This window comes from Falco rusticolus, chromosome 7, assembly GCF_015220075.1.
Source record: "Falco rusticolus isolate bFalRus1 chromosome 7, bFalRus1.pri, whole genome shotgun sequence".
NCBI classification, from domain to species: domain Eukaryota; kingdom Metazoa; phylum Chordata; class Aves; order Falconiformes; family Falconidae; genus Falco; species Falco rusticolus.
Window position 1 is genome coordinate 51009904 of NC_051193.1, and position 27957 is coordinate 51037860.

The window sequence follows — 27957 nt, forward strand, 5'->3', positions numbered from 1 at the left end:
GTAGATGGGGATGATCAGGAGATTTGTTTTTGAAGTCCACTCACAACCTAACAAACATCTTGATACCCTTCTTTTTTGTTTTCATACTTTATGTCTCTGCCATTCTTTCCCTAGAGATTACATACTTCAGTAATTCAGGTTTCCCCTCTATTTTTGCAGATATAGCTACAGTTTTAAAAAGCAAGAATACACAATTTCCTCTTGCTGCTTTGTCCTTAACTTCAGGGTCAGTAATCACTCCACTAAATGAGTTCAGCGGCAACGTTTTAATGACCATCTTCTAATAGAGATACAGCCATAACAAAGCCTGCCTCTGTGTAGGGCATTAGATTTTCAATCAGGGTGTTTGGATATATTTTTGTATGTGCTACTGACCTTGCACATTGCCTGCTGGCAAGTCATCTCATCTAACCGCAGCCCTGCTCTCCCTTCAACTTCATGTCAATCAATTTTTATTAGGACAGCGATTGCTTCTCATATGAATGTTCTATACCAAACAGAACTGATCTTCAATTTAGTTATGATCGGTAGAAGTTACTGTAGTAGAAATACTAAATGACCTCCAGAAGACGTAAGAGATGGACTTCAGTTTTGGAAAACTGATTGCCCAAGAGAGAAATTGCTTTGTGCCGATTTAAGTCAACTATCTAGTAATGTATATAGGATAGCTACAAATTCAGGACAGTTCCTAAACCTTGATGATTCTGGACACAGCAAGCAGGATAAAGAGTTGCTTTATGAAATTTTATAACCAGACAATAACACACCATGAACATTTGTTCACTAGAAAACAACAAAACTCACTGATGCTGAGTATAGTATTTCAAAAAGTGCAGTAATTTCTCCTCCCACTATGGGTTTGGATACACTAAAGTTAAGTCTGCTTTTGGCTGTCCTTAATTTAGTTCAGAATAACAGGATCTGTGCTTTCCACACAGATTTTTCTGCTCTAATCCTTTTGCTATGATTGCAGCTGAACTCTCCATTTGCTTGGGCTGCTAAATACTGTACAAAAGCTTCCCAAATACCTTACAGGGGACCTTATGCCACTGCTTATTTTAATCCCTGACATGTATTCAATTTTCCACTGACAACTAAGGGACAAATAAAACTCCCTTTCTCTCTGCTCCTGTTTTACTACCAGTTACAAAAGGAGTTAATATGGCTCACAGTAGAAACAAACACGGATTCTCCTTTTATGCAAGTACAAGGTCTTTGCTGGGAGACATAATTTCACGTAATAAATATGCATTGAAGTTTAGCCCCAACCATAAGATTTAGCATCTACCCCTACAGAGATACTGCCTGATTAGAAAACAGCACTGCAAAAAACTCAGTCTCTCACTGCAAGGAATACACTGAACTTTGATAACTGTACTTGCTGCTTCTTGGCAAATCAGCATAAGCCTTGAGCTAGCCTGCAGGCAAATTTAGTCTATTAAAGATCATTCAATTTTAATCGTATAGCATTTACAAGATATTAATACAGGATGCCAGCAACATGGGAATCAGATTTAGTGATGTGGCTAAATGCTACAGACAACTGCAGAGAGTTCAGATGGGAGCAATAAAAATTATAAAAAGCTTTAGTGCAAGTTCAGGAAAAACGCAGGGATGTAATGCCCAGTTTAGAAAAAAAAAAAAAGCACATATTACCGCTTATTTCTGATCAAGCAGCATTTTAAAGCCATGAAAGCAATAATACAGCTGACAAGCCTTAGGCTTAACATGGCTGGGAACTGAGCAAGATGCAGCAGGATCTACTGCCGAGTAAAGAAGGACTACAATTTGCAGCAATTTCTCTGGACAGATTCATATCTTTGATAAACTCTCATCATTTACAGCCTTACTTATTTGTGAAAGTGGAAGAACTTAAGTCTATTCGCAGCTTTCAAGAATTACATCCATGGACATTGCAAACTACCAACAAATGGTAAAGCAGGGAGGGAAATGTACAATTAATTTTGATGCATCATAAATGCACAAATGTCAACAAAAAGTTGTTTGGTTTCCATGTTAAATTCCATGGAATTTAAAGGATATGTGAGGTTCTTCACATATTTTATTAATTCATGGTAATGGAGGGGCCTGGAGTCCGAGTACAGGCCGTTTTTCCTGCACTTCTCTTTCAGCTTACAACACTGGATGCTACGTTACAATTATACCATGGTTTCCGGAGGTTAACACTTAGTCTGTGGTCTTTCCTTCCCCGCAACCCCACAAATCAAGATATAGTTCAGACCAAATGTAGCTATTACACAATACCTGCGTGGTGTGCAGTCCTCATACGGAGGGACAATGACGACCTTCACTGTTACTGATGTTCTCAGAAGATCAATCATTTGCTCATGGCTCAGAGTGGCTACAGCCACCTTGCAGATTTCTACCAGCCGGCTGCCTTGTCGCAGTCCTGCCTGCCATGCATAGCCATAGGGCTCAACATCTGCCACAATGCCTTCATAGTTTACGTGGAAACCAAGCTGACCTAGACCATTCCTACGCAGAGTCATCTCCACTGTTTCACAGCCCTTAGTCACAAGCTGCAAATTGAAATGAAGATAGAAATTAATGCACACAGAAACCTTCAGTGCTAATAAAGTTTTAAGGTGTCTGTTTTTGTATAATCAACCAACTCCCAAGACAATGGTGGGACACGATCAAGGAATACATAACACAGTCCTGAATAAGTAATCAGCTGAAATGTGTCTGTCATTCAAACTAGTATTTTCAGTAGAGAGTGGTTCTGCCTTGAAATTTTTACTGAAACAGGAATTTTAGAAGATACATGGCAACAAACAACAGAAAAACACATGGGAGTTACACAAGCACCTCCACTTTCTCTTTTACACTTCAGTAACCAACCAACCATTCTACAATTTTAGCTGTTTCAGTAGACTGCAGGATTACTTTCAGTCAGAATGTGGTGGCATGCAGCAACTGTCAAATCATCTATGTACCATGAGCATGAATAACGTTAAGAATAATTTAACAGAGCCTGGTTTTCCCTTTTTCCTGGTCATTACAAAACTACAGTTGTGAAATTACAGGAACGAGTGAAACATAACACATTGTTTCACAACTTAATTGGGTAAGAAATGAGCATGGACAGATGCTTTATCGACAGACACCATGATTCACTGCATTTTTAGTTTATCACATACATTCAGAGAATATCTGAAGGTTGCAACAGGGACTGGGACTGCACCCTGCTGGCAACATAATAAGTCAGTGTGAAAGATATTGCAGCTTCATTTGAAACAAGATACAACAAGCCTATAAAACAGAGAAAGGGAAGGAAAACAAGGAAAAGAAAAAAGGTGACATTTCTGTATTTACTGTGTGGGAGCAATTTACGCATCTGAAGGGCCTGCTCTTTTTTTTTTAATACATTGAGACTTCATTGACACACACACAACCAGCTGAGGTTGGCTGATATCTGATAAAAATAAAAGCAATATTGGATTTTGAGAAACAAAAGCAGGAAAGTCCTTATAAATTTCATGACAAACAGAACAGTTTTAGGGATCCCAAGCATTACTTAAACTGAAGTCTTATTTGGCAGCAGGGCAAGAGCAGAAAGCAAAGGGGAACTGAACAAGAGAACACATTCTAACCTCCAGTCTTTTGACGATCTCTTTGATGTCATCAACGTTGCTGATGAAGCTCTCCAAAGAAACACATTCACCCCTCTCGTAGAATACTTTTATATTTGTGTCTGTTGAAGTCCACCCTATCACATCGCGACAGGAGCAATTGAATACCACGCTTTTCGTGTCCTGTTCAATGAGGACTACAAACTCATTAGAGATGCCTAGGAGACAGTCTATTTCCATACCCTTGCTGTAGTCTTTTGCATGGACACTCCATACAATAGCACCAGAACTATAGATCTCTGCTCCTGGATAAGGCTTGGACTTTTCTTTCTTTTTTGAAGCAAGTGAGATGAAGGGGAACTTGCCAGAAGGGTCAATAGGTGTGTTGGTGACATTCTTCTCTGCCAAGTCTTTCAAGTACTCTTGACGGGTCCTGGTGGCCATCGCACGAAACTTTTCTGATTTATGAGCAGCATTCTCTGCATTAATGACTTTGGCTAGTAAGAAGTCCCTGAACACATTTGATTTAGGAAACGTGACACCTTTTGGAATAGGTGGTCCAAAGGATGGTACATCTCTTGATCTTGTCACAGCAACACTAAAAGAAATAAAAGAATAAGGAAGAAGCAGAGTGTTTTGCTGTATGCAAATGCAGCGGTTTCTGAATACATAAAATAGATTTCCTTTTTTCCTTAGGCCCTCAATTTTTCTCTCCTTTTCTCACCACTATGCCTATATTTACATTTTAATGTTGCCGGCATGGAGGTTACGTCCCCCTTACTGTATAAACAGAAGGGCAGTTACTTTTGCATCTAGGCATTTTTGAGTGATCCCTGGTACCACAGCTTAAAGAGAGCTTCAAGTGACAAACCATCGTTCGAGTTTGTATGGTATGGTAACTCTGAGTTTTGTTTGGGTTTACCATAAACAGAAGATTTCTTACACATGCCATTACAAAGGCTAGCTTATTATTTAGCTACCTAAAGCTGAAAGGTTCATCTGAAAGCAATGCGATGTGTATCACCAATACTAGAAATACAACGGACACATTAAAAAGATGAAAACGAAGTCATCTCACAAGGCCAGCTTCACTGAGAGAATCACCTTCTGGTGACTGAATGCATATATACATCACACTACTGATTATGTTTTAAATTTCTCGATCAAAAACTGCACTAGCTGATATTGCATGCTAGAGTCTGCTGACTCTAAAAATGCTAGAAATAAGAAAATTCTTAGAAGTTTGGAGGCATGCATTAGAAATAGATGCCTATTTTTTTTCAGCTCTTCCTTTTAGTTTTTCCATACAGAGTGATGGACTGATAATGAGATTGCCTTAGGCAATGCTGACAAGCTTAGCTATTCTCTGGTCAATTCTCTCTTTTGATACAGATGAGAGTTGTTTAGCAACACTGAAGATTTGCCATTCCCATCTAGTATTATCCACTTGCCAGTCTGTCTGCCAAGAAGAGACTAACAATTGTACTTCAACAGTTTTGTGACAACAAAAGCTCCAACAGTTCAAATATGATTTAACACATATCTATAACTAGATCTGAAAAAGCTTTACATAATTTTGGTCAAAAATAATGGTAACTGAGTTTTATAAAGAAAAATTGGATGGAACTTGAACACACTACAAATGCATGTGGTGTTTCATTTGGAAGACTGGCTGGTATTATTTTCACACTTTGTTCTAACTTATTTGAATTCTTAAATCAGAGAAATTCCACTAAACAAACCAATAACTGAGATTGCCGCAATACTAGCAAAGCTTTTTTGGGGGGGGCAGAGGTGTGTATGTTTGTGACAGAAACACCAAAAGAAAAATTAAAGTCATATAACCTTTAACCACTTCTTCTGATTTTGGGTGGTGGAGTGTTTTTGGTTTTTTGTTGGTTTGGGATTTTTTAATTATATTTTCTGACAACTGATATTGAAAGATGTCATTGACAGTCATATTTTCTTCAAATGTATGCCTATATATCTAAAAGCATGCAACAGGGGGTGCTCATGATACAACCATCTGACTCTTGATCATCTTCAGTGACCCTTGAAAGGGTCTGTTACTAAGAGAAGCCTAAGCACTAAACACAATTACTGAACGTAATGAAAAACTACCAGTGACATTTTGTTTGATTAGGTTTTCAATATCATGAATCACAGGGATAAAGAATTTAATATTTAACATATGCTAGATAAGTTTTAAAAAGTGAATGATGCCAACAGAAAAGCCAGACTTCTGAAATATTGTTTATCTTAGTTGGCAGGGAGAATCACTGGCCAAGACAGTGCTTGATTTCATTCCTTTTATGTAATTTTTAATATAAATTCCAGTACATATTTATGTTATATGGCTTCCTGTTTTGTCTAGAATTATGAATTTATGAAACCGTTCCAAAAAATTCAGTGAAAAAGAGGTCAAATGTACTTTGAAAAGTTTCCTAGAAAAACTTTTCACAATGGAATTCTATAGATTTAAATCAAGTGTTTGCACTGGACAAAAAAAAAAGTATTTTAATCTTTAAGGCAATACACAGAACATACAATACTCTGGCAGTCTTCTGTATGAAAAATGAACACTGACACTTCATTTTTTTCCTACCTCCTCCTCCTCCCCTTAAAATTTAAACCTGTGGCATCACCAAAGCTGAAATTCTAAAATTTTATTCACTAATAAGTAACCAGTTAAGGTCCCAGCCCTTGTAGTTAACACCTGAAAAATGAAAGCGATTCAGAAGTCTAAAGATCAGAAATAAAAGCCCAAGATATTTAAATTTATTACCGCATAACAAGTATAAATCTTTCCCATGCCTTTTAAAAGGAATAAATTGAAAATATACAGTTATGTTATTTAAAATAATAACTAAAAGCAGATCTTTCTCTGTTTGCAACACCCAAATCAAATGGAAAAATGCATCTGTAGCTCTTGTGGATATATTTCCTACTTTACTTCAAAATTAGTTTCTGTACAGTGTAAAAGCTGAAACGTATGTCCAAAAGTTTAAGAACAATCTATGCTCACATAACTTATGTAGCAGTGAAATTTGTCAATAAGCTGCCTTAAAAACAAGTATCAACATAAACATGTCTGCTCTAGGAGAGTTTAATACATGTACAAAGTTCAGCATCTCTTTCAGAAGTGCTGTGTGAGAGTTACCAAAAACTTACGGGAAGGGAAAAACCTTACTATACTTACTTAAACATGAATACACCATTTCAGACACTGCAATCTTAGCTCTTCCTCTAAAAAGCACATGACTGAATAAACCACATTTCTTCACATAGGTGAACATTTGTATTTCAGTGAAGACAAGTTAATTCTATAGGCTACCTCATATCAAGGTAACTACTCTAAATCCATTACTCTGACACTTTATTTTTTAAATAAAGGAGCTCTAGAAAAGTTTGCTGAGATCACTCAACACAAAAATAAAAATACTTGAGGAGTTCAGAATATAACAAAGGTAAAGAGTTTCATTGATCATAAAAAGAAGTGTAACTCAAAAACACTATTTCTATGTGTTGTCAACTTGGTTAAAAAAATTATGCAGAACAGGAATCTCATCTTGCAATTTTTTATTATATGGTTATGATTAATTAATGTTTTCTATTTTAAGCATATTGACTTTAAGGTCACACTAAGATTTTTTTTTTTCTGTATAATGTTCTGGAATTTCTTTGTTGGACTGAAATAAGATAAGAAGTGGAGATATTTCAGACAAAATATTCCAGAGAGCTTATAGCTTTCTTCTGAAAGTTTAGTCATACTTTTTCAGTGTTTTAATTTCAAAAATGGAACATAAGCTCGCTCAGATGCCCAAATTATCTGAAAAGTGAATTCATAAGAATCAATACAGAAATGCTCTTCTAGCATATTTGTAATGAGGAGAATAAAATGCAAATTAGAATTGAATTTTAAAATCATTCCCAAATGCTTGAGAGAGAGAGAGAGATATATGTGTGTGTGTATACATGCATGTGTATGTACACACACATACAGACACCATTAATTTCCTCACTGGGCGTTTCCTTTACACACTCATGTGTGTCTATTTACTTTTCAAGAAGTGTTTTACATTCACATGACCCAAAATCTCCACAACCCCTACCCTTCTTTCATTGCATTTCCCTACTGAGGATTGAAAAGAGGAATGACACCTCCCTTTGCACTCAAAGTCCACGTTTTCAGTGAAACTAGCAATAGCTACCTGTAACAAACGCTGTCAGTACAGGGACTGTGCACTCTTACAATAACAAAGACATGCTGGAAGTGTGATCGAATGTTCTTTGGGCTGAATGGCTGTGCTCCAGGCTCCTGGAAAACTATTGTCACAATATCATTTCCGATATGTCGTTTTCTCAGAAGCTTTAACAAAACAACAACAACAAAAAAGATACACAGGTTAAAACACAGTCTTTTCCCAGTTTTAAATTATTTCTCATTTTTATAACATTACTATTGTTCGGGTTTTTTTTTAATTCCAAATGGTACTTCAGGCTGAAAACTGAAACAGTTGAAGATTTATATAACCAGTACCAGAATATTGTTCATTAACAAGTTTTAGGCATAGGCATTTTCATAACAATTTCATTTCTATATGTAACATACAGGAAGATCTTGTTAGGGAATATTTTAAGCTAAAATAAGGGGAAAAACAGCAACAAAACCTGCTAGTATCAGAGTAATCAGTGACTCATGGAAGCTGGAAAACATTCCCTACTTTATATATTTTTACAAGCCAGAAGTAGGTTCTATTTCAAGTTGAAAATAGTTGTCAGCGTCCTTAAGACATGCTACAATAATTTTCTGATAGGTTTCCTTCAGTAAATCCAAGACTACAGTAAAAGAGAAAGGTAAACTACAAAGTAGCATAACATTTAGTGTACAAAAGCAAATTGAAAAGAATACTGTGTAGAGTTTTATTGTTAAAGAAAATTTCAATTTTATTTGCAGAAACACAAAAGAACATTGTTTCTTGAGTAAAGAGTAAAACGTATACGCAACATACACAAGATGGCCCAATATTTAAAAAGACCTGGTACTTCAGGGTAACAAAGCAGGTCAGCCTACACAGTGCTTCAACATAACAAAAAATAAAAAGGATTTTGTCTCCTGTCTTCTCATGTAGTATGCTGGACCACCCATTCGTCACCTCCCACTGGGTGCACTTTAAGGACTGCATTCAGCAAATTGTGAAGTGCAACGGACTTTGCTGCAGAAGGTTGAAAAATCATGTCAAGTACACTATGGTCCTTTTGACATAATATATGAACTCTTATTTATGTAACATAGATGTGCTACTGACATTATTGCATAATATTTGCATCAAACTTGCAAAGAGTAATGCATAATTGAACAGAAAACAGTCTTCTGGAGAAAAATCTATCTATGATGTACCTGCAATGATCTGCTTTGCTCATCTTCCTGACACAATGGCCTGTTTTACTTCTGATACTTTTGATTCTTTAAGTGTTTATTTTGCTAGTAACAAATGAAAGATGTCATAAATACTCAATAGTTCAGCTACTTTTGAGATGGAGGAAAAATTAATTCAAAATAAGCATGGTCCATCTTACCTGTTGCTTGTTGTTTGGAGTATATGGCAACATAGTAGAAACGTGGAACATGATTTCATAGTCCTTATATGTTGTGTATAGGGAGTGAGTACCCGTTGAATCAGCTTCAGTTAAAGGAAAAAAGAAAAAATAAAAGCATTGTTTTTAAAAAAAATTTAAAAATGAAGTTTCAGTATTATCAAAGAAAATAATCAGGCAAGACAAGAATTCCTATTCATCCTTGATCCTAGATGAAATGTCAGCAAGTAAAAACTTACCCAGAGTTTATTCACCTGCCAAAGCAAATTCACATACAGATGGCACATACTGTACTTTCCCCAGTGAAGGACTTGTTAGCAATAGGGAACTTATACCAGAAAACCCTGAAAAACACCTATTTAAGCATGAAAAGTGATAAAAGTCTGAAATAATTTTCAGACACCACCCAGTATCTCAGGCTAATCGGAATGAAAATGGACTAGAAAGAATGTGAAAAGGACTTCAGAAAAAAAGGTAGACAAGACACTGCAAATGAATACCATGATCTCATGCATAACTAAATATCAATGGACATATAACCCACAGTATATGAAAAAAGAGCATGGGTTCTTCTAAACATAATACCAGGGCTCTAAATTAACTGTAATGAAGTCAGATAAAACCTTCACTAAAACAGGTGCTTTATGGATAGGAGCAGTCAAAAACTCAAATGGGATGGTAGCATGCTTACAGCTGATGACAGAAAAGCCCACAACAACGAGATTAAGATGCTGGCATATTAATCAAAGGTACTCTCACCTGTTTTGGGTTCTGGCCACCCTATTTTAAAAGTTATAGAAGAAAGAGAAGGGATCCAGAAACAGGCCACAAAAATAATTATACGTGGATGGAGAGACTTCCATGTGGAGAGAAAGTGATAAAAACTAGGATTATGAAGTTTAGAAAGAAAAAAAGAAGAGGGGATATTATTAAAGTTTACAAAGTGTTGGTTGAAGACAACACTTGATTACAGACAAATTGGGAACTTCAGTTTTTACTTTTTCTTTCTCTCTCTCTCAAAAAAAAAAACAACTTTGAAAAATATTCCATTAATTTAAGTAGTAACATATTTAAAGCTGAAATAGTGAATATATTCTATTAAACATAACTGCTGTCCACAGTGCAAAAAGCCCGTTTTCAAATAGGATTTTAAAAATAGCTAGGTTTTTATACAGAAAAAAGCATCCTGCTTTTTTGAAGTTATATAAACATGCTATTACATTATATAATCCCAGCTATTTATAGCAATGTATTTTAAAAAGCTGTTAAATACTAGACCTTGGCATTTTTTGTTAGGAGAGAGATCATGTTACTAAGGAGATAATAGCGCTGAGATTTGTGAAGCATTTACAATAACATAAATATACAGTTTATTCACCCAGGTTTTAGGTATAAGCTTTGACAAGTTTGTTTTCTGTCAGAATAACAAAATAAAGGTAACTTCGCTGTAAATGAAAAACCACATCATCATCCATAAAATGAAATGGATTTTTTTCTACATTATAGCTGCACAGAGATATTGCATTTCCAAATCATCTCTACAGAACAAAAAGGGAATAATAAGGAAAAAAAAATAAGATTCCTAGAATCTGATAAAAAACATCTCTTAATGTTTCAAGGAGATTGGGCTCTCTTTTCCAAGACTCAACATTGCCATTACAAAAACACTAGCTAACTGCTCAATATTTCCTTTTTAATGCTAATTAGAACAGCACAACAGCTGAAAGGGAATCATTTCATCTTGCACTCAGTTTACAGCACCCTGTATCCTGATCATTACAATGCATGCTGAAGGAGGCAGATGCACCTGAAAGTCACCTGAACATCAACATAACTCCTTGCTGGCTTTTTTTTTGTCTAACTAAATATGCTAATTTGTACATGAATTTCTATAAATAGAACATACAAAAATGGTACACAGAACTATAAAGGGGGACCAGGTGTAAAACCAAAGGCGATTGGGAAGACAACAGGCAGGGGAAAGAAGGCCCTACAGAAGGGGAAAAGGCCCAAAAATGGTTGGGGGGAAGAGGAAAAGAATAAAGGAATTCTGACAAATGATATACTAGAACACTAGAACACCACCTATGCATTTAAACCAAACTTTCAACTTTCCTGGATGGACTTCATTTCAGGCAGAAAAGGGTTCTTTCTCAGAAAAGCACTAGTTCTGCAAACTAAGTAACAAGGCTACAATCCAAATGACACATTTAACGATTCCCATTATTTCCAAGTACTTCACAGCTTAAATCCCTGTTACTCAAATCCAGCTACAAATGTAAATCCATATCCACTACAGACTGTGTATCTTCCTCACCATTCAGATTTCTTCTTTCTTAAAAGTCCAGAAAGCTTTTTTTGAAGTACAACACAATAATTACAGGTGTTTACTTTAAATCAAATCACTGCAATTGCAGTAAAATCCAAGACCGTGCACTGGAACAGCATCCATCATTTCAAGGTCAGAATGGTAAGGCACAACCTACTTTGATTTCCTTGTATTTAACAGAGGTTTGAGGGATGTACAAATTCATTAGCACCTTTTTAGATGGAAGATATCCCCTCCTGCCATCAGTTTACGGCATACCTATTGATGCTGCCTTCTCAGTCTTGTCCCGTTACTGGATTTGGTTACTTAGCTGAGGACTTATCTGATCATCTTTTGCTTCCATCATTATTCACATTTAAAAATCCACCTTATTCTTCTGTCCTTCCAATGCTTCTCAGCTGTCTTCACAAGGACTGCCTTAACAGACTCCCATTTAAGTATTTTTTCCCACACTAACAGAGCTCAAAACTGTGATTGACACCAACAGCACACTGCTGATAAATTCACCCCACTGAAGTGACAGAACCTGTCAGCCTGCTTCTACAGAGCTTTTAAAACCTCTGCAATAGGAAACTGTATAAAACCAGTACAACTAGAAAATCTCAGCATTTCAAAGGAAAGCATGTTGCAAGGAATTGTAGGAAAACAAAAAGTAAATTATATCGATGAGGCAGAAGAAGAAACAGCTATTGCTACAAACGGCAGCAGCATTCACAATTAAAAGAAACAAAAAGTTTCAGAGCTTAATGTTGTTCCCATCTACCTTTGCTGTTAAAAAGCCCTGCCTTATTTCTAGTTTCTCCTAGTTATTGGCCCAAATTCCACACCTGTCAAACCTGCTCTCCTTTCTGTTGTACACAAGGATTACACAAAGCATCCATGTTCAACTTCTGTAACATCAGAGTCATTTTCAGAGACTGTTTTGAAGGACAGAATCCTTTTATTTTGTAATATACAGAAGTATACGAGTAACAGAGAAAAGCAGGACTTCCTCCCAGGCCCCATTTCTGGTTAATAAATTGAGGAACCTCTGACCTCCTTTGGCTATTGGTCTTCCAGTGAATGTCTCAGACCCAACAGAGTAAGTCTATTCTTACTTCCATGTAGTTAAAAAGATGTTAAATTGTGAAAGTTAAGTTAATCCATCTGTATTATTTCATTAGAAGCACTGGGTTTTACTGACAACCCCTAAATTAAATGTCAATTTGAACTGCATTAATTCCCTAGATTTTTAATCTATTTAGTCTCTTCTGTGCTGTTTTCATATTCTTCTCGTGTCTTAACCAAAAATCATGCAATATAAACGTCTAATACAGAAGCCTACCATTATAAATTAAGTTTATAATCTCATCAAATAGACAATTCATAAACTCCTACAACTCACATTAATCAATCTCCCTAATTTCCTGCACCAACCACACTACCACTTTGCTGGACACACAGTGCAAGGCTACCAAGCCTAGTGTTATCCAGCTGATCCCATTTACCAATTTAAAATATTGAGAAAAAAGATTAAGGGTGGGGGGGGATACAGCATGCATTACAACTAGAAAATAAAGTAAAATGACTGAAGTTATAATTTGCAAGATCACTGTGATGTTTATTACTTTAAAGTGATGCCCATGAACTTCCTAGCAACTGTGGGATAGATGACATTTTCAAGCTCTATTTCCTATTCAAGTCTGCAGGCTGCCAAGAAATAGACTGCTTCCCCTCCGGTAACTCTAGAAATATACAATCAAAACTTTAAAAGTAGCAGCTCTTTTCCACAGTGGCACTGGCAGAGATCCAAAGCTGAAGCCCTTGAAGGATCCAATATTCTTAAAAAGGCTTTCAGTTAATAGGATGCATGAGATTCCTCCTTTTAAAAATTGGCTCTGTTAGGTATACTTACCAATTAGGCCCCTAATTCTAAAAATTTCCAAGAACAACTGTTCTGAAACTGCCTTTTGCTAGAACAACTTTACTTTTAAAAATCTGCATAAATTAAAAACATCTTGTGAAAATTTCCAGAGTACATATACAAATCAGCTTCCCTCCATGCTGAGAAAATCTTTCATAGTGTCATACATCATGCATCTGCTTTTCATAGGCTGCAAAATATTGTTCAAAGGTATAGGAGCTAGCAAAGTAGCCTACATAGCTCTGACCTTTCTTGCAAGTTAATGAACAGACATTTGTTCTCTTTGCAATCAGCTGTGCTGACATTAAACAGAATTTTTATGCAGGAAAACTTCCTGAATAATGAGACCACAGGAACTATTTCATGACAGCGATTTCTAGCAACAGAACAGCACAGACCTGGAAAAGGGAGAAGCCTGCTTCCTAGCTGTACTGCCTGTTTCAACAGAACTCTTAAGTCAGGGTAAAACCCACCACCTCCTCCTTTGCATACTTTTCTGTGACAAGGCCAAAGCAGAAAAGACTAGTTGATTACTCAGGGTAGCTACTTAAGATGCACTGCCTCTCAGTATTCTGCTGTTGGCATATTCTCCATACCCGAGATGCAGCTCTTGCAGCCATCCCTAGTTTTTAGATTTTGCCTACCACAAGGTGCATCCCCCCCCCCCCCCCCCTTTTATATGTAGAATATGCAATAAGGATTTCCAAATTAAGCTACCCCAAAGAGCTTAGTGTTGCGCTCCCAAAACACCACCTTCTCTTCCACCACTTCCAGTCCTTGCTTTGTATACTGGCAGATAGGAAAACATAGTGCCATCAAGATCAATTACAAAAGTTCGTTGCTGTTATTCACGTGTCCTCCTGTCTAAACCTGCTCGTTAAAAATTCATATATGCGCTGTATAGTTATGTGTTCCTCAGTCAGCCTGCAGACAACATAACCCAAAAAATTTCAGACAACTTAGAAGCTCCTAAGCAGTTATAGCTGATGAGGTCCCACACATGTGAGCTTGCAAACCTTGACTGAAAGAAAACATAGGAAACCCTTCATGAAAGCAGCAGCTTCCACTACAAATATCCCCCCACCTCTTGGATCACAGTGAAGTGCTCATGTAAAGCCTTCTTGTATTTTTAGATACAGAGTGGAGCCAGTAGGTCTACTGAACAATGTGAAAAAGACATGTCAGCTCTCAACACCGAGTAGAAAACCTTCATTACAAGAAGACAGCTCTTAAAACCTTTAAGTTTGAGAAATAAGACTAAGTGAGGGGGAGGGAAATAAAGCATGCATTACAACTAGAAAATAAAGTAAAATGACTGAACTTATAATTTGCAAGATCACTGTGATGTTTATTACTTCAAAGTGATGCCCATGAACTTCCTAGCGACTGTGAGATAGATGACATTTTCAGGAGAGGTTGAGTCAACTAAAAATGTACATATGTGTCCATTCAACAGGTGCTAGACTGTAGTACATAAAACCAAAAGCTGACAAAATTCTTTTCTTGACTCAGAAGCACAAAAAGGAACCCAAACATTACTGGAAAATCCTGCTGAAAAAGATTTCAACCAAGTACTGAAGACACAGTTACTACTTTCATGGGTGTATCTGGGCACATGAATCAACTCTTACTTATACAGCATTTACACATACTGGAAACCGGTGTGTGTGGACTGACACCAAAAAAGGGGTTGTTTTTCAGATGTCTTAACTAAACCAGAAGAAAGGGAAGAGAGGATTTTAACTATGAAAGTAACAAGGAGATCACAATAGAAAACCAGAAGCTATGAAATAATATTTTCCCTGTTTTCCATACACATTTGATTTTTGGCCTAGCTTATTTTTATAACTGATAATACTTTGGAGCTGCAGAAAAGGAAAACTCAGCCTTAGAATCATTGTATAATATATTTCCAGTAAAGGCAAGAAACTGTTACAGCAAGAAACTGCCTGGATCTCATCTGGAATCACACATATAATCCTAGCTACTAAAATGAAAGAGAATGCCCTCATCCAAGTTTGAATTCAGAGGAAGGTTACCAAGTAATATTGCGGGGGTGTGAGGAGCAGAGAAAACTATGCCTCCTATACCAATAAGAGAGACTTGGGTTATTAAGGGTAACATCACAAAAGCATAGAGGAGACAAAACTAACATGTAAATGCACTCAAGGGAGTAAATACATTAGAGGGAATTTAAGTATTGCAACTAAAAGAAAGCAGCCTCAGTGGTAAATGTGTGTGAAATGGGTATTCATTTAAGGCTGAAACCACAGGAAGTTTTATAACCCTCTGAGGAGTGATGATTAGGCTGATCAAGAACAGCCTGAGGGGACTGCAACATGATCCCCGTAAGGACACAAGGTAGAATGGTGGAGAACTAAAGCACAGCAAGTTACTGTTTTTGTGACAGGAGACCTGTGATAAGAGCACAGTTTTTGCTGCGCTCAAGTTATGAATGCTTTTCAGCTTTCATGAATCAACTCCACATTTCATTTCCTTTACTGCAAGCGAGTAGAATAGCAAAAGATTTCCATAGGAGCTAGTTAGTTTAATACTCAAAGACAGGCCAAAATTTCCCTGAGTAATTTTAAGCAGATTTACAAACGGAATATAAACAGGTATTTCACAAGCTTGATTCCAAAAGTAGGGAGTTTCTTTTATAGATACTGTCACCCAAGATCATCCTTCCACTGCATTTTTGTTGCAATATGTTTTGCAGCTAAAGCTGATAATGTAACTGCCAAATCCAGTTTATTCTCCGTAACTCAAAGGAAGAAAAATCAGAGGGAGGAATACATTTGATAGAAGGTGTAAGACAAAACAAAAACCAAAAAAACTGCCTAAAAGAAAAACCAAATGCAGCTGACATGGCAGAAAAGCAATAGATCAACTTATCTAGGTGGAGCGACATAGACAGGTTCCAACATTTTTTGATGACAGTATTAGCATAGCATTAAAAAGAATTATGACATATCAACTGTACTGATTACTCTTTAGACAACACATTGATGATGCATTTTCAACACCAATAATTGTTCCAGTTACCGGTTTCTTGTCACTGCATTAGTGGTAATTTCATACCAAATTAGTACAAATAGCCAATACTTAGAGCTAAAAGACTGTATAGGTCAAATTACATACTGGCTCTGCTTTCACTTCTAATACTGAGCAACTTCCTATAGCAAAGAGGTTATTTTTAAGAACTCTGTATACAAAGTCAGTTAGCAACCATATGATGCATTTTGTCTGCTTAAGGGAAAAAAAATGAAAAAGCCTTACTCTTCGTATCCAGCTGAGCACGATACTTTTCAAACCCCTTGAGTCGAACACGTTCTCCCAACAGCTGAAGAAACTCTTCAAAGGCTGGACCTGCTGATTCATTATTATACATTTCTTCCTCTGTGCTTTGCCCAGCTTTGCAGTACATGATACCCACCTTCAGTTGGTAACTTAACTGCAAAGGGAAAAATATTAAAATATATGTACCCCGAGTGATGCAGCAACTTATTCACTAAATTAGCTTCACATTTTTTACTAAACCCATAATTCACAAAGAAAAAAATACCTAAGTATCTGTCTAATTTCAAATGTTAGTCTGGTTCCAAATACTCTCACTGTTTTCCACCGCAATGGCCTTGAGGATGGCATATTTCATTTGAAGGTATCAAAATGCTTTCTGACATGAAACAAGCATTCATGTTCCTTACTTTCAGGAGTACAACACTGCAGCTTACAAATGGTGAATGTCTTAAATCAAGACACACGGAAAGTGCTGGCTGAGTAATGCCAGGATCTTTATTCTCATTCTTAGGCTGGTACCATGGTTACTATCCTATGCTAAACATTCCACACAGAAGAGAAGGGCACAGCATGTGCTCATTTCTGTAGTAAGTGACAAAATCAACATTCTCACGCTTCAAAGAGAAGACAAAAATTATTCACCTATTAGTGCATTCACCTGTTAATCAAAGCTGAAAGTCAATGCCATTCAGTTGCCTTCCTGGACTTAAAAATGCAGTAACAAAGAAAATAGCTAAATTTGAGAAATGATGGTAATACTTTAAAGATATTTACTAGCACAGACCTTCACATATTTGTGCTTTGTAGTTCGATTTTTCCTCTAATTTGGTGTTTCATGTTCCCAATATAGCAGAAACTGAAGATGTGAATAAAGTAACTTTTTAGCCAACCATAATTGCAATTCTGCAAACTGTTCTCACCAATTCCAAATCGATGCACACACACAAAAAGGACCACATCTGTGCCCTTTTTACATTTGGACTACAGAAACAAAAGTTACAGAAGGGAAGAAAGCAGCACCCACAGCCATTTACTGCCATCCATCTCCAATACCAACTTCACAGGCAGGATCTCTGACTGGCAGAGCACAAAAGAGTGCCTCAGAGTTGATGCATGTAATTAATCTAGTAAAAATGCATACTTATTGCAGGGTAAATCATTCCTCTCACACAAATTTCTGCAGAGAAATTAAATAAATGCCAAGGAAGTCTGTCAGAGCAAAATCACAAGAAAGTCTGTTGAAACTGGCATGAGATTTACAGGTTTGGGCTATAGGTTAGTGGGAAGTGAACACAGTTATTTGCAAGGGCACTGGAAGCAAAGACACCTGAATAGCCTGTGATTTGCTCTCAAAGCTTCTATCACAGGTCATGAGACAAAAGGTTTTGGAACTTTCTGGGATCATGAGGACACACATAATGATTAACCAGAATTTTTTTTAATTTTAGCTTACTGTATTTATGGTAGGATAATTTAAAAGCCCCCAGAGGCGGTCCTACTCTGTCTCAAAGTAAATTTTGAAAAGTTTAAAAAAACCTGTAAATTGCAGCTTTACTGTATTCTTTTCTTACTACCAAGGATGAATGGTAACAGGAATAAAGTATTAGCAGTAGGAAAACAAGGAGTGAAAAAAGAAGGCTGAAGATCAGCCTGGCTTGATCACTCCCTTTGAAGTTAGGCATATGTAATGAGTCACAGTTCAAGGCTGTTTCTTTTCTCCCCTCCAGAATGTCACTTATTTTATCATCTGACACAATGACTACCTGGCTTGCACCTTCTAAGTATGTCCAAATTTTGTGTGATAAAAATATGAGTACAGCATAGAATCATAGAACCGTTTAAGTTGGAAGGGACCTTAAAGATCTAGATCCACCCCACTGCCATGGGCAGGGACACCTTTCACTAGACCAGGTTGTTCACAGCCCCATCCAGCCCGGCCTTGAACACTGCCAGGGATGGGACATCCACAGCTCCTCTGGGCAGCCTGTTCCAGTGCCTCACCACCCTCACAGTAAAGAATTACTTCCCAATGTCTAATCTAAATCAACCCTCTTTCAGTTTAAAACCTTTACCCCTTGTTCCTATCACTGCACTCCCTAATAAGAGTCCCTTCTCCATCCTTCCTGTGGGCCTCCTTTAAGTACCGGAAAGATGCTCTAAGGTCTCCCCAGAGCCTTCTCTTTTCTAGGCTAAACAACCCCAATTCTCTCAGCCTGTCCTCATCTCAGTCTACTGCTTATGAAACAAACATTCACAGTCCAACTTTCAAAATTGCAATTGAAAGGAAAAAAAGAAAAATAAATCAATTTTTGCCTCGAAGTAATGTTTCTATTTTATTTTCTCTCATTGTTAACTATTGAAATGCTTTCTTTGTAACTATAAAACAAAAACGCTCTTTTAGCACTAGACACACAACCAAAAGCCTTCACCATTAAGAATGAAGACTGCATATTTTGGGCACAGAAGTATTAAGACTTGAAGCAAAAATATTTATTGGTACAACAAATACCGAGCACCTGCAAATTAATATTACAACTTATTGTTATGATTATTATTTCAACTCCTCATTCACTAAAAGAAATACAAAAATTCAGAACTGTCAGCGTACACAATGCTTAAAACAATCCAGATATAGATGGATGACACACTGGTTGGTTTGTTTTTTAAACACCCTGCATGATGACTGATTAAGATCTAAATTTTCTCAGGAATCGCAGGAGCTAGATGAGGTTTGTGGGTACATTTCCACAATCTCTGCCTAGCTAGTAAACTACATGATCCCACTCACTGCAAGCTTATTACCTGACAGCAGCCAAACGTAGCACCTTTGCTGACATGGCTATGTGTTCTCAGAGAGCCTGGACCAGCTACTGCTGACACATAGGAAGGGAGGAGAGAGGAAGAGAGAAAGGAAGGGTGGTGAGAGATAGCACTGCAGCTGCTCCTGCCAGAACAACTGCCATCACTTTCCTTATCATCATCAGCAGGTCCTGTCTTGGACCATTCAGGCAACGTTTGCTGCTCAGATGTGCTCTCTGCCCATTCCCAGGGAAATATGATTGTCTCATGAGACAACAATGCCTTAGCTGCACTGCTAATTACAATAGTTTCTAGTAATTTTACTTAAGTTAGGACAACGAGAACCATTCTCACCAAGCACAACCTAAACTATTTAAGCTTCAAATTCAGGTGAAATAAGTCTCTTCAAGGGCACAAACATAAATGGGATCCGCAGCGTCCATGAGCAGCCAAACAACTGTCCTTTACTGCTTTGAAAGTGTCAGCCTAGGAAACCAAATAAGGACTACGCAAAGAGCTGCATATGCGTTCTAGCTATGTTCTTAGATTTGTTGAACTTCAAAAAAGTTGCATAAGGACAACACAAGCTGGTATTTGTGAATCAAAAAAAGTGGATCTGCAAGAAGGCAGGCATAGAGTCTCTACACCTCCTTCTTGATCTCTTTAGGGTCCTTAGAAGTGTATTAAGTCCAAGTAAAAGCTAAAAAAAGGAGTTAAAGGATGAATTTTGCTGTGGTAAAACTCCTAAAGTAGCAGCCTCATTTTAATAATCTAAAAGTATTTACACATTTATATATGTGGGAAAAGTGCGCTTCAAGTATTTGTCTAGCACCCAGTGAAAGACAGGAGAAAGCATATCTTGGATTTAACCAGTCAGCAAGTTTGTATTATAAATACGGAATTAAATTAAAAATCAACTGACATTTCACAGTATTACTGTGAGTGATGAACTGCCATAAAGATAAACTTCTACTGGAATAAATCGGTAATTGCCCTGATATTCAAATTTTTAAATCATATTTGGAAGTAAATCTAAAGTAAGTTACCATGAACTCTGCATTCAAAGTGAAGATTAGTAGATGGTAATTAGCCTGGAAGCTAGTGCAGCCCTACAGAACAATTGCATTGCTTTTTAACACAGAATCATTCAAATGAATGCATTTTAATAAAGACAATAAAAGAACAGCTAGGTGACAAGCAATGTGGGTCACATGTACAGAACAGCAGTTGTTACCATGACACTAGCAATCTAAGGGAAAGTAAGAAACACACAACTTGCCCCAGTTTTATACTGGTGGGGTATGTCAAGAAGAATATTCCTATTCTTACACTGGGTGTAAAACGCAGATATTGAAAGACTGGAAGAGAAAAGAGCTCAGCCATAAAAGTGATATGAAATTCAGAGAAAATACGTAAGACTTGAAAAGTACAATCTGTTTAGTTTATCATAAACAAGACCAACAGATGATTTAATCACTGCACACAAAAACCTTTGCTGGAAAAGTCTCACACTGAAATGACTCTTAAGATATAGCAGAGAAAGATATCAGCAGTCTGGAAACCAAAAGCAGATAAAATTTAAAATAAAAACCTGCAAATTCTTGAACATGAAAACAACCAACTCTTTAAAACCTCAAACAAACATAAAAAAAGATAGCTTATCCTAATCAAAACTGTTGCAAACAAGTTTGGCTCAATGAAGGGGTGAAATTTTATGGCTAAGCCAGGATAAGGTCACTTTACAGTCTTAACTCTTAAATTTACAAAATATTTTGTTATATTAAATGGGCACCTGTTCAAGCTGTAATGAAACAGTGCAACACTCTACAAGAAGTAGTGATAAACATTCTGTGTACCTAATTAGTAGAGCAGCTGTTACACAATTTTTTTCAATTAGCTTGGAATTGATAAAAAAATGCAGCTTCTAATTAATACAGAGTGCGCTCATCTTTTTCTGTTAGAAGTGTCAAACTGTTTCATTACCACAAAAACAGAAAATACTTTGATGTAGATAATACAATTTTAACTATCACTTAAACATTTGAAAATCATTAAGGACAAGTAGTAACATATACCATACACTGTATTCTGGGAGCTTAATGACATACAGGATATGAAATAAGGATAATTTAATAATTTTTTAGACATAAGCAACTTTTGAAGCAAATTATGCTGAAGTATTTTTCAAATTAGGTATTTAGTAGAAATAATGTGGGTGGGTTACTTTTAAACAGAGCTTTCTGCCTTTTTTTTTTTTTTTTTTTTGGTGAAATTTTTCCCATTAACACTATTGAGGTTGCATGTTCTTGACATGCCTATCTGGAAGGTACTGATCTTTGAATCCAAAGGCTCACTTATGGAGCCACGTTGAATTAAATGCCATTTTCTACAGTGCCAAAACAGAAAACTTGGGAAAGAGATTCAAAGATATACTTGAGTCTTCAAGTGCCTGACAACTGTGATACTGGATGAAGAGCAGATTAGGTTTAGGCTCAGGTAACAAATCATAAACACTGAACATGTTCATATTTGGAATCAATGCTCTAATCATCTCAGGAAAACACTCAGGCTTCCAGCTTCTTAGGACTTCATCAGAGAATAGTTACACCAAGCAGTGTAAGCATCTGAAGATTCTGTCCTTTTAGCAGGCTATATAGTAAACCCATCTCCCCTTAACCTATGTGTTTGCTCATGGCAGTAATATAGTTCTCTGCAGGAGCCAATAAGCATATGCCGATACAGAGCATACTTAAATTTTCAAGTGACATCTAACAAAACTTCTACAAAAAGCTTAAATAGCTAAATAGCCTGAACACCCTAAATAGACAGGGTACAGAAAAAACCTCACTTAGAACCTGTAACTGGCTAAAAGACAAAAAGGAGCTGGAGAAAATAATGAGTAGACTAACACAGAGATCTGAACTTGGACATACAGTATTCAACACATTTGAACAATCTGATAGAGGTGATGAACAGTAAAGTCACAAAGTCTGTTAATATTACTGAATTATTACTTTACAGAATCGGAGTTGAAGACTGGCTATGAGAGCTCCCAAAGGAGCTTCTGACAGCGGATAACTGGGCAGAAGAACGGCAGATCAAGCTTTACTTGCACTGAGGTTCAAGTGATCCATGTGGTACACAGATACCAACTTTATATCTACAGCAATGAGCTCTGAATTATACCCTATGGGACAGGACCTTAGGTGTTCACGAGAATATAGTTTCAGTGTTCAGTAGTAGTCACAAAGCAAATAATTTATCAGTAATCACTACAGAGTGAAGAGGTAAGAAAGCATACAAACCAAAAATTTTCTTTTTTAAAAAACTAGACCTTTTAAAATATATATGGGAGAGAAGAGGCAAACTGAAAAAAATCCTGAGAGGTAAAAGCATGATCAAAAGTACATAACTTCTACATGAGAAATGACTAACTAAACTAGGATTCATTAAACTAGTGAAGTAAAGGGGTAGGACAGAGCACCCTATGGAAGCCTACGAGCTCTCAGGAGCTAAGAAAGTAACACTCCATGCTCATCCTTTTCTCATATCTTAGCCAAGCACCCACTGTTCGTCACGGTCAGTGACAATATTGGGCTGCACCCACCTTGAGCTGACCACACATAACAATTCTCATTTTAGTCTGGATGCTCTGTGATAGTCACAGCTACCCACTCCTTCATCCTCTTGCACCATGTCCTTAGTGAAATAGATGAGGTTCTGAAACTAACTACAGGACAAAGCACTTCGCTCAAGTTTTGCTTCTGGTAGGTATTTATTTAGGGATTCTCTAAATCACAAGGAGGCTGACAAAAATCATCATGATAGTCACTTATAAACCTGTTTAGAAGAGCTATATTCTCTCCCTTGTGAGGCAGATAACGATTAGACCTTTTCCAATTTTATGATGGCAATGTTAAACTGACAGCAAGAAGAAATAACACCACAGATGTTAATTCTGTGCAGTAAATGCTCATCATGAGAAGCAAAAAGGACCAGGAGAAAGAGACAGCCTCAGTACTGTTAAATGTCACTGTTGAAGTTTTTAATCGTAAAATTCACTTCACTTATGGACTTACATTTTTGTAATCTAATCTGTATAGCTAACAAGCCTCAGTTCCATCTTAAGAGGTCAGGGGACTATCACCTGATTGAAAACCACTTGTATGAAGAGGCTTAGAGTATTTTATCATGCAGTTTGTTTCAAGGAAGGAAAAGAAGAAACAGAAAAAAAGAGGAAAGAAGAAGAAAAAAAGACAGGCAGCAGCCTGGTAATGGTTGTGTCAATACAACATTACAACAAAACATTTAGTAAAATGCGAGATTTCTATTCTCATTGTAATACCAATGAGAAAACCCGAATTCCCTCTCTCACCCCGCCCTTTGAAAAACTATCACTTAGTGTTTTTTCAGGTAAATTAGACAATTACCATAATGTTGATCTAAAAGTTTAGACTACTTAGAGCAATGAACTTGATTTCATACATACGAAATATCCTGCTAAACTTGGAGGGAAGACAAGCAACATAACTCTCCCCACTGATGACAAGCTTTAGTTTAATGATGCATTTTAACAGACTGACTCTAATCACAAAGCTAAAAGGTAATTTTGCAGTTCACGGCAGTAATCTAACAGTTGAAGACAATTTGTCTCGTTCTATAAACTCTGCACTTACCCCTTGTTCATCCAGCTTCATAAGCTGTTCTGTGACTTTTGGAGTGTTAAAAGCCAGCCTTAGGCAATGGATATTCAGCTCAGGAACCACATACTCCAGCACTTCTTTTAGGGGAAGTCCCCTGGCTGTGCAATGCTTTGCAGTTGAAGGGATAGCATCTTCCAGCACAGAGCCTCTTAATGTCATAAGCTAAGCACGCAAAACAAAAATAGCTTATATATTGAATTATGCACTGACAAAAGGTTGATTAGCAATAGCAGTGGAACAAAACGTACTATTTTTCCAATTCTCAATAGAGACTGAAGACATGAAGTAACTTATGTTGCATGAAACAGACACCAATATGCAAAATGTCACTCACTGATAGCTAACAGTAACAAGAGTATTTCAAATTATTCAACAGATTTAAGTTTTACAGGAAACTAATACTTGGAAAAGATTAGCAGTAGTATTTCTACCACAGCCTTTCGAAATATAAAAGTACACTTCTCAGGTCTATCCACTGTCACATATAAAAGCAGAGGAAGTAATTTCCCTCCTCTTTGCTTGCTTCTAGCCAGTATAGCTCCTCTAAGTTTCTCTAGCTTTAACCAATACAACCTTCGCAGTTTCCTCTGTATTGGATGTTATGAAATAACTCACTAATACGCTTACTCGTATTCCATGTAGTAAAACATGCAGCATAAACTCCTGGATCATACATATGTAGGGGAAACAAACATCTATTACACACGCTGAAAAGCAGACAGACCCCACACATGCCACCTGTTTTTGCCTGCTCACTTCTAGCTTCTTTTACTATCATTCCTGAACTGCTTACCTCACTGGTTCTGAATATGATCCGGTAGTTGTATTGAGGTCCATTTTCTTTGATTTCCTCTGGTTTCTCTCTTCTTATACTCACAGCTACTGGACCCAGGTTCTCATCTGCCCCAAAATAGTTCCAGTGTTCTTGCATTAAAAAAACACAACCAAAACACCAACAAATGAAAATCCATCTTCTTACACTTCAACTACATTTTCATGCTTGTTATACTAACAATAAATTGTCAGCTCCACTAGAGTCAATAAGAGCATGTCCTCAGCGCTACCAGGATTTCATTCTTGAGCTTCAGTTCTCTAATGAGCTTCATTTATACACGAAGGCTGAAATTTACCTCTTACATTAGCTCTTATCTCTAAATGTTCCATTCACACTAAGCTAAATAAGTACAACAAATTTCCCCTCCTTAAAAATAAAAACAAGGAAGCCAAATGCACCAAAGTGGGAAACTCACCACTGTTAACATGGGGGTGGCAAACAACTGTAGTTAGCAAAAGATGTATAGAAAAAGCAAAAAACAGTCAAATAAGTTACTCAATTACAGAAGGGGAAAAAACTGATGAAGCTGGAAAATAAGTTAAAGACTTGTTCATAGTGAAAAAAAACCCACCCAAAAATCAAAGCATAGTACCACAGAAAACCAGAATAAAGTGCAAAAAACAAAGTGACTAGCAAAAGTATTTAACAGCAAAGTGCTGAACAACCTTAAGAATAAACTTGATGTGCTAAGAGTTGAGTTTAAAACTAGCCTAGCTGAGGTGGCAGAAAGGAGAGTACAGGGCTGGAGAAATTACTCTCTACCTGAACAGTAGATTATTTAAAATACATTTTTATATTAGTTTAACTACACACATATAAAGCCAAGCTGTAAATGAAAAACCCCCAAATATTAGAAAAGTCCATTTAAAAATAAAGTTCAACAATTCAAGAGATTGGTGTTGAAGGCTCTTCTACTGAGCCTTGGTTCATAATGCTCACATCTTGACTAATGACAGACATATCACTATGAATGCAGCAACACAAAGTTGCACATAGCTCAAGTGACAATCGAATTTAAATGTACAATACCTGAAAGAAAAATTTAAGACAAACTGTCAAAAAATAGAAGCATTGTACAAGAAAAGTCCTATGTCATCACTTTCCGTATGCTGCATGCATGACTTAATTTATACATACACGAAAATAGAAAGAGCTATCTGAAAATTCAACAATTCAAAGAAGAAATGTGAAATTCAGTTGAATGAGACACAGATCTAACTGCCCTGAAAGGAAACATAACCACACTGCCTGAACTTCTATATACAGATTACTTGTTATTCTTAAAACTTTAAAACAGGAATTTAAGAGCAGTCTAATATGAGCTATTCTGCTCTAGAAATAGAATGTAACTTATTTTAATATCATAAATAACTGCATCTTTAAAGATACTAAAAATAGATATTGAAATACACACCATCCAAAGTGAATGGCAGTCATTTCTCCAACGAATAATCACTTGTGGTGTTGAAAATTTGAGTGCTTCATCTTTTAATCTATTTCTTTTTTAAATTATATGTATTGGTTCTTGCTATACTTTCTGTCAATACATTAAATGCTTTTCAAGTAGGTGCCCTCTCTGTATGAACTTACTTGTGCCCTAGAATTACACCTTTGTTTTCACACAGCTGTCCACCCCTTTAAGCCCTGGGTGGCTCTGTTCTATTCCCCTGTATCTGCTATTTTTTTACCCCCCTCCTCAGTGTCTTCCATTTAAGATTTCAGAGCATGCAAGACAAAAGTAATATGCTCGCAGCACTATAAAGCTTGCTTTCACCAAATTCCTCTGCAAGTCATCAAAAGCCAATACCCTGCACAGAGGTAATTAAGATTCAAAATTCTTTTAACATCTTGTGGAATATCCTGTAAATATTGGTGTATGTTCTGGGTGACTGAATTAGTCATAAGTGGGGAAATTATGAATAGATTAGGCCATCCACATAAGCCTAATTATATCTTTATACTACTCCACTGATATGAGCCTACTAAATGCCACAGAGGTCCTCTGTTGTTTAAAAACCCAAGCTATCTTATTAGCACACTAGCTATTCTTTTTTCTCCAGTAATTAACTTGCTTTTTTCAGGATGCTTACAGCTCACCAGAAAGTTTATGGCAGAGATGGACAATGCAGAAGCACAGTCATTGAGAACATGGATCAATTTTCTATCAGCATATTATGCAGCTTCCAAAACCTGACATGGCTTGGCCATCTCCACACCAAACTGCCTAATGACTTAAAAACATTGACGTACCTCTGCTTATACCAACATTTTTTTCTTTAAAATTTTCCATTATAACACATACTAGAAGAGACAAAAAATAACATTACTTTTCTGTACTGATAACTGCACAGATGATAAAATTTGTGTATGTTGTAACCAGCCTAGCCTGCAATTCAGATAGAGAGTTTTCTCAGGAGAAACTATTTCGTATCTTGAAAACACATCTAGGAAGGCTGGTAAGAATGTTTGAAGCTGCATGAATACAGACATACAATTCTGTATCATTTGATTAAGCTTTTTATCTAACACCTATTTCTTTTGAAAAATGCACAAAGCAGTTGTGGAATTTTACACTTCTCTGCTAATAAGAAATGTCTTTTATCCTCTTTCCCTTCACTCTACACCGGGCAAGTGATCTTGCTCTCCTATGCATCTCCTCAGTCCTCTCTTCTAGTCACATTTACTACAGGATTATTCATTCTCTACCTTCATTTTTATTCTCTTTCTCCTCCTCTACCCCGCCTCTGTATTCATTCTGCAAGCTACAGTATAAACCCTCATATTGGACTACTTCTCCCTGTGGTACAGTTTCTTGCATCTCCACCTGATTTTCTACTCCATCCTGAATTTGCTGATATCCAGCCATTTTCTCTTTCCTGTAGCAAAAAAAAGCAGTA

At 36.8% G+C, this 27957-nt stretch overlaps 1 protein-coding gene across 10 annotated transcripts in view; it reads right to left on the bottom strand.

Annotated features, from left to right (window-relative positions):
- The window catches only part of SIPA1L1 (signal induced proliferation associated 1 like 1), a 220839-nt gene that overhangs the window by 44375 nt on the left and 148507 nt on the right, over positions 1–27957 (bottom strand). For all 10 annotated transcript variants that reach the window (XM_037393750.1, XM_037393753.1, XM_037393756.1 and 7 more), the window contains 7 exons: positions 25019–25149; positions 24199–24387; positions 16703–16877; positions 9174–9277; positions 7805–7962; positions 3615–4191; positions 2266–2540 (listed from right to left, as the gene is read on the bottom strand). In XM_037393750.1, coding sequence (XP_037249647.1) covers positions 2266–2540; positions 3615–4191; positions 7805–7962; positions 9174–9277; positions 16703–16877; positions 24199–24387; positions 25019–25149 — 1609 coding nt within the window. The remainder of the gene's footprint in view (positions 1–2265; positions 2541–3614; positions 4192–7804; positions 7963–9173; positions 9278–16702; positions 16878–24198; positions 24388–25018; positions 25150–27957) is intronic.